The sequence below is a fragment of the Stenella coeruleoalba genome (genome assembly GCF_951394435.1).
Source record: "Stenella coeruleoalba genome assembly, chromosome: 8".
NCBI classification, from domain to species: Eukaryota; Metazoa; Chordata; class Mammalia; order Artiodactyla; family Delphinidae; genus Stenella; species Stenella coeruleoalba.
This window is the reverse complement of record NC_137154.1, coordinates 96,691,597-96,705,091: the sequence shown is the minus strand read 5'-3', so window position 1 is coordinate 96,705,091 and position 13,495 is coordinate 96,691,597. Positions and strand designations below refer to the sequence as shown.

The 13,495-nt window shown below is 40.8% G+C and overlaps 1 protein-coding gene and 1 long non-coding RNA gene across 3 annotated transcripts in view; one reads left to right on the top strand and one right to left on the bottom strand.

The window, feature by feature from the left end:
• The window catches only part of LOC307189963, an 84,013-nt gene that overhangs the window by 69,166 nt on the left and 1,352 nt on the right, over positions 1-13,495 (top strand). The window lies entirely within an intron of this gene.
• TECTA (tectorin alpha) overlaps positions 10,413-13,495 on the bottom strand; it is a 73,614-nt gene continuing 70,531 nt past the window's right edge. For both annotated transcript variants that reach the window (XM_079928586.1, XM_079928587.1), the window contains exons 22-23: positions 13,096-13,212; positions 10,413-11,496 (exon numbers count right to left, since the gene is read on the bottom strand). In XM_079928586.1, the coding sequence (XP_079784712.1) occupies positions 11,396-11,496; positions 13,096-13,212 (218 nt within the window). In that variant the 3' untranslated portion in view covers positions 10,413-11,395. The remainder of the gene's footprint in view (positions 11,497-13,095; positions 13,213-13,495) is intronic.

The window sequence follows — 13,495 nt, the reverse complement described above, 5'->3', positions numbered from 1 at the left end:
GGCAGTTTAATTGGCATTCTTAGAAACACGGTCCTCTGCTAACTTCTCTTCCATACAGTACAGTGACAAAGATGGCATTGAGATAATGAAGATTGAAAAAAAAAAAGCCTGCTGTATACTTATTATATACAGAGCCCCATGCTAAGTGGTTAGATTTGTCATTTCACTAAGTACTTCGAAAAAGCATAGAGAATAAGTAGTGTTATTCCTATTTTATAGACTTGGTAGGTTCTCAGAAAGATTAAGTAACTTGCCTGATATCTTCGTACACTCAACACGATTGGCCACTGTATCCTGCTTGAAATACTCTCTTTCCTTCGTATCAGTCACACTTTCCTCTTGAGTTTTGCTCGGCTTTTCCTGGCTATTCCTCAGTTTCCTTTGGTCACTCCTCCCTCTCTTCCTAACCTCTAAATTTTGATCCTGCAGATTCTCAGGCCCCCTGAAAGTGGGGCCCCTTCCCTCTCTAATTCTGTCCTCTGCTTAAATGCCATCTAAATGTATAGGATTCCTATATATGGCTTATCACCACCCCAGACTAGTCTGACAAGCTCCTGTCATATATCTTCCTGCCTACTTGACACCTCTGCTTGGATCTCTTACAGGCATTGCGTGCTCAACATGTACCAAACTGAACAGTTGATTTTCTCCCTGACACTATTTCTCACTCTTTTTCTGTCTCAGTAAATGACATCATCATCCATCCTGCTGTACAGATCAGAAACCGTTTTGATTGCTATCTTTCCCCTATCTTCAAATCCCACGTATGACTTAGTCTCACAGCTTCTTCCTTCAAAATATAGCTCGAAGTCATCTATTTCTTCCTAAGTCCCTGGGCTTTTGCCAACCGCCCAGCCCTGTACAAGAGTCACTTGTTTTTCCTGCTTCCTCTCTTTCTCTCTACAAATCCATTCTCCATATAGCGTTTAGAGTTATTTTTTCATGGAAGTTGGTAGGAATAAATAGGCAGGGCACAGAGGGTTTTCAGGGTAATGAAAGTATTCTGTATGATACTATAATGGTGGGTACATGTCATCATACTTTTGCCAAAACCCACAGGGCGTACATCACCAAGAGTGAGCCCTAGTGTGAACTATGGGCTCCGGATGATGATGTGTCAATGCAGGTTCATTAATTGTAACGAATGCATGGCTCGGTGTAAGATGTGGACGGTGGGGGAGGCTATGCATGTGTGTGGGCAGGGGATATTCGGGAAATCTGTGTAGCTTCTGCTCCATTTTGCTGTGAACCAAAAACTGCTCTAAAAGATAAAGTATTTCTTAAAAAGTAAATTGGATGATACCACTCTCCTACTAACAATCTTCTAGTGGCTTACAATTGCCCTTGACTTAGAATTCAGATTTTTTATGGCTGAAAAGGCCCCTGCCTACCTCTCCAGCCATAGCGTGTGGCAACCCACAACAGCTCTCCTCTTCCCTGCAAATGCCATTCTCAAGCCTCAGGGCCTTGCCCTTGCTCTGGCCTCTGTCTGAACCCCCTCCTTCATGCTTGCTTGGTTCCTTCTTTTCCCTTAAATCTCAGCTGAAATGATACCACTCAGAAGGCCTACTTGACCACTGTATCTAAATGAATTTTCTGCCCCCATTTCCCCCCATAACATCCTGTTTGCTTTCTCATAGGACTTTTCTCCTTTGGAAATTACATCTTTATCAGTTTTCATTTACTGCTGTAGACCAATACGTGGTACAAGGGAAGCAATCAATAAATATTTGGAAAATGAATGAATGAAATGTATCTGGCTAGTAAGTGGTGAAGCTAGGACTCAAACCCAGAATCTGTCTGACTCCAGAATCTGTGTTCTGAACTCTTATGCTAGGAGTAAAATCAATTTGTGTTCGGTGGAATTTTAGAGTAAAATTAATTTTAGCATAAAAATCTAAAATTCTTTTAAAATGTGATAATCCACATGGTAACCCTCCAAGGACAACAGAGTACTTGATTGACGTCTCTCTTAGTGATGCTGGATAACGTAAAGTATCCAGCAGTATACAGTATGACAGTCTGGATAACCTGTCATATTTGGCATTTTATTTACTAAGATGCCCACACAAGATCCCTTGCAATAATTCTTTCAACTTTGTCAAATATTCTGGGAAATCAAATAAAATGACTTTGGGAAAGTTACTTAACTTCTTTAGACCAGCATCTATAAAATAGGAAAATAATGATTTCTTAGGATTATTTAGGAGGAATAAAGAAAATAGATGAAAAGTCCTCACCACAGGGTTGGTATATGGTAATAAAATCATAACTGTGGTTCTTTAAAAAAGTCTTAATTCTTCGGTTGATTTAAAAACTCTAATCTTCAGGGTTAAGTAAACCGGGCTCCTTTTTAAACTATTTCTCGATTCTGACATGATTTGGATGAGCTGGATTGACATGCCAAGTCATCAAAGACTAATAATAGCTGGAAAAAATAAGCAGGAGAGTTGCCTCTTCAGGGGGACCCGAGACATCCACAGGCAGCTTCTAAATCTCGATGAACTAACTTCTAAATTTCCATTGAGTTTACACTTTATTGCAAAGGACAGCTACAGTCCTGATTTGAAGTCAGTGCCATTCTTGGAATTTGTGTCTGGTTCATGAGCTTACATTTCCGACAAAGCTTTGAGGAATATACAAGAAAAAGGGAGCAACATATATGTTTTTCCAAATTACTTTTTTTTTTTTTTTCCTTGTGGCACGCGGGCCTCTCTCTCACCGCTGCGGCCTCTCACCGCTGCGGGCGCACAGGCTCCAGACGCGGAGGCTCAGTGGCCATGGCTCACGGGCCCAGCCGCTCCGCGGCATGTGGGATCCTCCCGGACCGGGGCAAGAACCTGCGTCGCCTGCATCGGCAGGCGGACTCCCAACCACTGCGCCACCAGGGAAGCCCCCCAAATTACTTTTAAAGAGAAGTTTGATTCCGTTCATTGATTCTGCCTAAAACAACAACAAAGTAAAACAAACACACACTGATATTTAGGGATAGGAATTTTTCTTTTCTTTCCTTTTTTTTTTTGTTTTTGTTCCAGGGGACTTTTTTTTTTTTTTTTTGCGGTACATGGGCCTCTCACTGCTGTGGCCTCTCCCTTTGTGGAGCAACAGGCTTCGGACACACAGTCTCCGGACGCACAGGCTCAGTGGCCATGGCTCACGGGCCCAGCCGCTCCGCGGCATGCGGGATCTTCCCAGACTGGGGCACGAACCCGTGTCCCCTGCATCGGCAGGCGGACTCTCAACCACTGTGCCACCCGGGAAGCCCTGCCTCAGGGGACTTTGCTTTCCAGTATTTGCCAAGTGCTCTATTTCACATGGTGTAATGAGAGTCTTGGGTCCCCCCCTTTTTTTTTTGAGATCAGTTTGAGAGGACCATATTTCTTTCATAAGAAAAAAACGTCAGAATTTCTTTTCTGTCTCTCAGGTTTTGGATGTTATCGTGACAAAACTAGACAAGCTGGCAGAGGGAGCCATGGAAATTTTTGAGAATCTGAAAACGTAACATGGAGTTGAATGGATTTTGAACAATAGATTCCTCACCTAACTCAGGAGAAATTAAATAGAACTTTTGCTAAATATTTCACATTTTAGAGAAGAAAAACTCAGAGCTAAATACTACAAATTTTAAGACTCATCATAATGAGAGTCTTTTCTTACAACTCATCCTGGAGTCTTACATTTACACACACACACACACACACACACACACACACACACACCCCTGTAGAAATAAATGGAACCTCAGCTGTCCTTGATGACTGGGACTTAGGCAAAAGAGAATGGCCAAGCAAACAGTTTTACAACATCCTAGGGGGAAATTATTGGTATTATTTCTTACGTATCTTATGAACTGGACTTAATATTTATTTACTTGTTGTGCAACGTAATCAGTTTAGTGTTGTTTTAAAATAGGCATTTGTTCAGAAGGTAATTGTATCAAGACACTTTGTTCTTTCCTTTACATGGCTTAGTGTCTAGAAGGAATATTTTATTAGATTCAGACTTTCTTCCCGAGGGTAAAATCCAGTCTTTACATTTCATTTCTTGGATCTGGATCCCATTAGATTTTTACTCACTGAATTAAATCTGAGGGAGTCACGGGTCTCCTTCTTAGAGTGTTTCCAAACATCTCAGAAAGAGAATTAAGATAATTTTCTCCCACCTTTTAACGAAATCTGCTTAGGAGTTTTAGCAAGAGAGAACTTTCCTTTTCTTGTCATTTTTGGAAGGGGAAGTTAGTTACCTTTGATGGCACCTGATCAACCTGGCTCTCTCGAGGACCCATGAGAAGTAAGGGCCAACCCCGGTCCATCTGCGTTCTCTCTACTATCGTCAGCTGCACTTTCTTACATGTTGGAGTGAAATCTTCTTGTCCTACCTTCACAAAACTGAAAGGTTATACCACTCATTTTTCCAACCTATGTACATTTACATTCTTCTGGTGAGAAGGAAAAACCCAGAATAGGATTGGAATAAATAATGTAGGAATTTGTGAAAATGCTTGCATTTTCAGTTGTTCATAAAAATAAAGCTGCCATAGGCGCATGCATTGTCAGTGATCACTTCATGTTTTGGAAGTGGCATTTAAAGAGCCCACTTCTAAGATTAGACCAAAAGATGAGGCATTGTGTTGTTTCTGTAATATTCAGGCACCTCAGGATGACGCTTTTTGGTAGAAGACTTAGAAATACACCCATACATTCCACAACATTTTATTATGGAAAATTTCAACCATCATCCAATTTTAAGTTCTGTAGTTTCAAGCTGCCAACACAGTATGGAAAACTCAAAGGGAGAGGAAATATAAAAGAGTTCATACTGCTGTAGCTGTGAGGTCTCCTGGCTTCTAGGAGTCACGGGTACCTCTTTGGGGGTCTACCCAGGAAAGCTGACTTTTGATGAATTTGTGTTTTTAGAGTATAATACCTGGGAACACAACAATGTCCTCATTTGTTGTGACTGTCGTAAACTGCTCTTCCTAAACTTAAAAGTGTTTAGAGTTGTATGTGCAGATGCGTTTCCCTAGGATTTAGGCAACCTGTGCTTTCAGGGCAATTTGCCTAAATAGTGTGCATTTAAACTAATTGCAGTCATTCGCTAAATTGTTCACTATGGTCCAAGGTGGTGGTGGGTTTTTAAGGTAAATGTGGTAAGATTTCTCTCCCTCTGTTGACTTAGTTCTTGATTTCCACTTAAACTTAACTAGTGAAAGTAATTGTTTATGAAAAGGGCCAAAAGGGCAAAAGTACAACTAATAAATGTTAACACATGGGAGATGTGAATACAATCTACAGGGGCCAAGCATCTCTAGACTCTAATCTGGAATTAATATTTAGAATATTTCCACTCCTGTCTTGGAGGTTCAAAGTAAGCATTTAGAATCTGTGGCTTTTTTAGAGCAAAAAAAAAAAAAAAAAAAAAATGTGTTCTGTGCTATCCACAGTTCTCACTTTATGCCTTTAATATTCTGCTACAACACCTAGACACTTTCACATTTTATGTTCATTTATCATTCATCATTTTCCCTTGTCGAATTAGTTTGCCAAATTGCTTTCTGATCAGGACTCTTCAAGAGAGCAGAGTTCCTCTTTGGCAGGGACGCAGGTACTTCTTAACAGCATTTTGCAGTCGTGAATTCAGAGACTCATGGAGAACATCATTGAATGTACACTTGTAACTCCTTGATTTGAATGATCCATGTAGATATTTAAACTACATTCAAGGACTAGGACGGCTGGTTGCATTGAGAATGTTTGTGGCAGGTAAGAGGAAAGTACAGGAGCCACGCATTTTTGTCTTTGATTAACATATAATTAACTTAAGAGCATATTTCTATGTGAATAGAGTGTTTAAATCAGAAAACTTTTGTGAGTTCTAGATAGATCCAATGCAAAGATTTTCAAGACCTAAAGTACAATAATTAAAAATGTTATCCTTTTCAGTAAAATCAAATATTTTTGCCCAACTAAAAATAGGGTAATATCAGTGGATTATTGTACCCTAAACTATTCCCCAAAGAAATTCAGGAGTTAGTGGGGGAAATCAAGAACGGTATGTCATGGTTTGTTCTTAAAAGGCACAAAAGGCTGAAAAGACTGCTATCATTCTCATATGTCTCATTAGAAGCTGGAAATTACTCAAGAAACCTATAAGCACAAGCACACATATATGAGTGGGTTTGCATTTTTCCTTAGCTAGTACTTTAAGCCATTGTAACTTCAACCTAACGCTTTCCCTCTGATTTCTCTGTCAAAATGCAGCATGATTTGGGATTGAATAATAGTAAATACGGGTGGGAAAGCACTTGTTATGAAAGATGCTCCATGAGCATAAGGTATTGTTATTTCATCTGATGAGAGAATGTCTAAGTTTCAAAACTATTTCATCATCAATATTTTATGCTAATGAATGAAACAGCAGCTAAGCCAGAGGCCACATGCAAACAGAAACACACTGCAAAATATACAAAGAACATTCTTCCTCCATTTGTTTCCTTAGCAAATAGAATTTGATTACCGAGTTCTTCATGGAGCGATGAGTCTTTGTGTTTTATTTCTGACTATAGACAGAGATCTGTCCCTCTGCCACGGAGATGTTGTCTTATATGAGAGTCATATTTCAGCAAACATAATTAAACCATCACAAACAGAGTCTTCCATTAGTCAGACCAGAGTTATGGTGGTTGTGCTTTAGATTCATAAGAAAGTATTTCACGTTCTGCTGGGGGAAAAGAAAGACCGCTAAATATTTCATGGCTTTTCTTGATCACATTGTTTATTTCTCAGCATTTTAAAGAGATACTTAATTTTTCTCGACAGCTATTTTTGTCAACACGTTAGAGAGATAGATATTAAGGGCAAAATTTGCATGGGATACCAAGAGCTGGTATTTTCCTGGAATGATGCTTACTGGGTGTATAAGAATAAATCTCACGCTGTTCTCCAGAAATGTCCTTGGCATATGATGTGTTCTCTAGAGCTATATTCTGGTAATGTTCCACATCTAAGGTTTCGAGGAGGGGGAGAAATCATATTTTGATTGGTGTCGTTCAATATACGTTTGGGTTTCATGCAAAAATAAAATGTGGACACTAGAGGGTGCTGTTTGATTTTCTTTTTCACTGAGTTGTGCTGCGGATTCCCGTGAATCAGGGCCCTGAAAAATACCATCGTGTTCTAACCAGGACCAAATTGCACTGCTCTACAGGATGTAGAAATACCCTGAGTTCAAGGAGAGAGGCTGGAAGGTTCAAAATGGGGTAGATGCTAAATTAATTCAGAATTAGTAAAGAAGTAATTCTTTATTACTTTAAACCTGTATGATTGTCATTTTTTGATAATTACTTAATTTCCTTGGTTGAAAGAAGTTTTATTAGATTTCAAGCTCTCACTAAATGTCAAATGGTTCTAAAAATAGCTAGAATATTAGACAATGTGAAACAATTGGTGCTCTCAAGTTTTGGCACTAGGATTTTGAGCAGAGCGCATACTTACTACTGGTTAAGAAACTAATTATAGAATTCTCAATTGTAAGAAATGCCAGACCCCGAGATGTTTCTTTTTGATATCAGAGAAATACCAAGTTAATAAGATTCCCAGTTTTCACCTTCACTAAATATGTGCTTCCCCCTCACCCCAGACCCCCATCCCCCTGCCCTGCTTCCTTGAAGCAAATCTTTTTGAGTGGCAGGAGAAGGCAGTGTTCTGGAGTTCTCTAAATATATGATATCATATGGTTTATGTTTGTGTCGTGTCATTTTCTAACCTAAGAATATTTTTTAAAAAGCTTAAAGTTCTCGTTTTATAGAGAGGAAAGTTAAGGTATTGTGATCTCAAATGATTTATTTCAAGCCAAGAATTAAATTAGTAGGAAGGTCAGGATCATCTCCTAGTTCTTCTGCCTTGCAGACAGTCAGCTAAGGGACCTGTTTGTTTTTGGTTCTGAAGATGTGTTTCTCTTTAATACAGATAGGCATGACTGGCTCAGAGACTACTTGGCAGCCATCACCACAGATTCCCAGTTCTCCTCCCTTCCAGTTTCATGGGAAGTTCACAATTCCCCCTCTCTGAAAGTTAGTTCCAGCCATGTACCTTGCTTCGGCCAGTGGAATGGTAACAGAAGTGTGTGTGTCCCTTCTGGGGTGTGACCCCTAGCTGAGGTGAGCCCCAGAGCCTCATTTTGAGCTGGCAGCATCAAAAGATAATGAAGTGTCAAGAAATAACAAGTGCTGGTGAGGACTTGGGGAAAAGGGAATCCCTTATTGGTGGGAATGTAAATGGGTGCAGCCACTGTGGAGAACAGTATGGCAGTTCCTCCGTAAATTAAAAATAGAGCTACCATACAATCCAGCAATTCCGCTTCTGGGCATTTATCCAAAGGAGATGAAAACACTAACTCAAAAAGATACCTGCACCCCCGTGTTCACAGCAGCATTATTTATAATAGCCAAGATACGGAAACAACCTAAGTATCCATCGATGGGTGAATGAATAAAGAAGGTATGGTCTATATATACAATGGAATATTATTGAGCCATAAAAAGGGAAGAAATTCTGCCATTTGCAATAACATGGATGGACCTTGAGGGCATTAAGCTAAATGAAATAAGTCAGACGGAAACACACATAGTATGTTCTTACTTATATGGGGGAATCTAAAAACAAAACAAACAAAAAACATAGAATGGATTGGTGGTTGCCAGAGGCATGGTAAAAATGGGTGAAGAGGGTCAAAAGATACAAACTTCCAGTTATAAAATAGATACATCCTCGGGATGTAATGTGCAGCATGGTGAGTATAGCTAATAATACCGCATTGCATATTTGAAAGCTGCTAAGAGAGTAGATCTTAAAAGTTCTCATCACAGGAGAAAAGATTGTAACTGTGTATGGTGATGGATGTTAACTAGACTTTTGTGATGATCATTTCCTAGTGTGTATATATATATCGAATCATTATGTCATATTCCTGAAACTGATGTAATGCTATACGTCAATTATAGCTCAATAATAATGTGATTCAGGGCTTCCCTGGTGGCGCAGTAGTTGAGAGTCCGACTGCCGATGCAGGGGACACGGGTTCATGCCTCGGTCCAGGAGGATCCCACATGCCGCGGAGCGGCTGGGCCCGTGAGCTATGGCCGCTGAGCCTGCGCGTCCGGAGCCTGTGCTCTGCAACGGGAGAGGCCACAACAGTGAAAGGCCCGCGTACCGCAAAAAAAAAAAAAAAAAAAAAAAAAAAAATGTGATTCTGACACAGGAACAGACAAATAAGCCAATGGAAGAGAATCCAGAGCTCACAAACAGAACCACAGAGGTTGAAACTTGATATATGATAAAGGCGGTACTGAAGTCTCATGGGGAAAGGATAAATTGTTCAATTAATTCTGTTGAGAGAAAAGAAAGATAATAAAGTCTCATCAACCTCCCTCCCAGGGTGGAAGTAAGGATCAGAGCCCCCTGATATGAGAAAGAGAGAAATCTTTGTTGTTTAAGCCACTGAGATTCTGGAGTGTTCTAATATGGCTCTACACCTAGCTTATCCTGATGACAGACAAAGGTGTCAACCAAGTGAGAAAACCAAAGGCCAAGAATTAAAGTGTGGTAAGAAAGGATTTAATTAAAAATCTAAAAAACAATTATAGTGTTTAACTTAGAAATTTCTAGTGACTTTGATAGGAAAATCAATAAAGCGAAGTTATTAAATATGAAAACATTTCCTCCTTGTATGTCTTCAGTTAAAATTCATCTAAGGAAATCAAGTAAAAAAAATAAATGAGATGTTACTATGTTCAACTCAGAATCTGATTGTGAAAACCTAAACCTTAGACTATGGAAATGAGAATGGAGCTCTGAATCTGCTGATCTTGAAGTGGGGGAAAGTCTGGAGTTGAGGATTTTCACGTGAAAAAAAACATGTGCATGACATCAATTTCCATCATGGTGAGGAAGAGATACTGTGTCTCTCCTAGTACAGATGGTTTGATTCCTTAATCCATCTCAATGTTCAGCATTTTCCCAAAAGATCCTAAGATGTTTAAGTTGAAGCAGATGCATATTTTTCTCCATCAGTACTGGTTGTCCTCTTGGCCGCATAGCATCTATGACTGCCAAGCTAGAGCTTGTGGACCCTCCCCGGGGCTGGGAGAGCAAAGCCGCTCAGTGCAGACTCAGTCTATACCCCGCTTCTTCAGCCCAGTGACAGTATGATGCCGGGACTTTTATACGTAAGACAACAGGAATCGTACCCACAACCCACGGTCAAGGACTCTAGGATTTCTGCTCAGCGTTTCTGCCCAGAGTTCCCAGAGAAAGAAAAAAATGCCATCAGTTTAAATCCAAAACAACTTCAAAATACACTTGAAGTGGCATTTACTTTGTTTTTAACCTTAAAAAGAGAGGCACCCCAGGGATATATTTCCCAGGCCCTCTATTATGTAGTTAATTATAGTAAATGTGGGTTTTTGTGCCACATACGAAAGAGGACGCTGCCTGCTTCTCTTCCACGTGGCACCTCACTGAACACCCTGCTAACGCTCTGTCAGGACAAACAGCCACATAACAAAACGCATTAAAGTGCTGCCCAGCAGGGCCTACCTGCTCCAATTGCTGCTGCTGGCTTTTTGGGGTTTTTTGTTTTTTTTAAATCAGAGGATGCTATTTAGTGTGCAAAGCTTAACATCGATAAGTATGATTCCAGCCACGGAGTAATGAGAATAATTGAACACAAAGTTTATTTAAGCATAAAACACGTTAAAAATGATTTGGTTGATTTGTGAGAGAGAAGAGTTTGGGTCTGAAGAGACGGATGGGGTGTTGGGGTTCCCCAGGTCTGCAAACAATACATGCGGTGGCCACGTGGCCCGGCAGGGCTGGAGGACACAGCGGCGGGTGTGGGGAGGGGAGCAACACAGGCGCATCGAGGTCAGATGCTTCCAAACATTGGAGAGATTCCTTAGGGGGAGTCAAACCTTCCAATCACCGCTTCTCAATATTCGATATCGTTCCAACAGGCCCTTTCTCTATAAAAACTATGATACAAAAACAGCACTGGTGGGATAGATTTCTCTGGTCAGATTTCCGACAGACTTGTCTAACCAGAATTTTTTCCTTTACCGGTTTTTCATGCGAACCAACGTTTCTAGTGACAACTAATTGGAAATTTTAGGCAAGATATATGTTTTCCACAACTGGCTTTTAGAAGCCCAGTTGCATACCTTGAAAGAGGAGCATGGCATTTCCCTCTTTTCTGGAACCCTGACCGTTTGGGGCAGGTGGCATCACTCTGAGACAGTGGGCAATCTCAAATAGGTTTTGACTTAAGGGCACACACCTTTTATCCTACAGGGAGTTGAAGTAAGTAAATTACAGTACTTTATATAGCAACCTTGAGTTAATTATGAGGTCATGCCTGATGTATAGACAAAATGCCATAATGAAATCTGGGTCATGATGAGAAGCAGCGTCCAAACTTGAAGTTCAATGGAAGAATTAGAGGCTGTGAACAGAGAGAGACATAGTAAGTCCTATGAAAAAAAATATACCTGTTTGACATGGATCAGACATCTTTGTGGCATTCCAGTAAAGGAACCTACTTTCTTCATTGCCAAGAACCCACTTTCTCCAAATGGCCTGGACTCAGGCAGCATGGAAGCGAAATTAACCCAACCTTTAGGAGAGTCCTGCTAACTTAGAGGGTACCAGGGACACCTGGCAGCCAAGGCTATTGCAGGAAACCTTGTTTGTTGGATCACACACCCCAGTCCCAGCTCAACCCAGGTAGACATGGGGCCAGATCTAAGGCCAATATTTGGTACTTAAATGGCTGGATAACTTCCTTCTTTAAATATCACCTTCATCTATACAAGCAGCTCATGCAGCACAATATCAAAAAAAACAAACAACCCAATCCAAAAATGGGCAGAAGACCTAAATAGACATTTCTCCAAAGAAGATATACAGATTGCCAACAAACACATGAAAGGATGCACTAATCATTAGAGAAATGCAAATCAAAACTACAATGACTACACACCAGTCAGAATGGCCATCATCAAAAAATCTACAAACAGTAAATGCTGGAGAGGGTGTGGAGAAAAGGGAACCCTCTTGCACTGTTAGTGGGAATGTAAATTGATACAGCCACTATTGAGAACAGTGTGGAGGTTCCTTAAAAAACTAAAAATAGAACTACCATACGACCCAGCAATCCCGCTACTGGGCATATATCCTGAGAAAACCGTAATTCAAAAAGAGTCATGTACCACAATGTTCATTGCAGCTCTATTTACAATAGCCAGGACATGGAAGCAACCTAAGTGTCCATCAACAGATGAATGAATAAAGAAGATGTGGCACATATGTACAATGGAATATTACTGAGCCATAAAAAGAAACAAAACTGAGTCATTTGTAGTGAGGTGGATGGACCTAGAGACTGTCATACAGAGTGAAGTAAGTCAGAAAGAGAAAAACAAATACCATATGCTAACACATATATATGGAATCTAAATTTTAAAAAATGGTTTTGAAGAACCTAGGGGCAGGAGAGGAATAAAGACACAGATGTAGAGAATGGACTTGAGGACACGGGGAGGGGGAAGGGTAAGCTGGGACAAAGTGAGAGAGTAACACTGACACGTACACACTACCAAATATAACATAGATAGCTAGTGGGAAGCAGCCGCATAGCACAGGGAGATCAGCTCGGTGCTTTGCGACCACCTAGAGCTGTGGGAGGGTGGGAGGGAGATGCAAGAGGAAGGGCATATGGGGATATACATATGCATATAGCTGATTCACTTTGTTATACAGCAGAAACTAACACAACACTGTAAAGCAATTATACTCCAATAAACATATTGAAAAAAATCACTTTTATCTTTTAGATAAAAGAGCAGGGACCAAAAGTTTTAAAAAAAAAAACCAAAATGATGCTAGAATTCCTTGGGCGTTTTCCTCATCTCTCCTTCTTACTTTCTGTAAGTCTCATAGATCAGTTGCTGACCGAGTGGGCCTCACATAGGACTGTTTCCTTCTCAGGGTCAAGAACTTCCTATGTCCCCAGCTGCCGGCCCTGAACGGGAGTCGTGCCCACCTCTGCAGCTCTTGCCGTCCTCCTGCAGGGTCCCCGTCACGCAGCTGCACAGAGGCCCGTCCACCCGGCTCGTGCAGATCTGCTCACACCCTCCGTTGTCCTCACACCAGTCCAGCCCTGAAAAAGAGCCGCTGGACAAGTTACCTGCAGACAGTCCAGCTCTTCAACTCGTATCTAAGGGCAAGGCCTTAAAGAGAGGAGTGGAAGGAAAAAATCCCGGTACTGTCATGAGTTTTTAATAGTCCGTGAAAAGATTTCATTATGGAAGCGGGCAGGCTTCTCAAACTGGGGTCCCCAAACTGGCGTCCTCAAGCTCCTTGTTCACCAGATTCACATAGTAGGCAAAACACACCCCAGACTTAGCCCGAGCCTTCAAATCCCACTGTTTTAATCATTTATA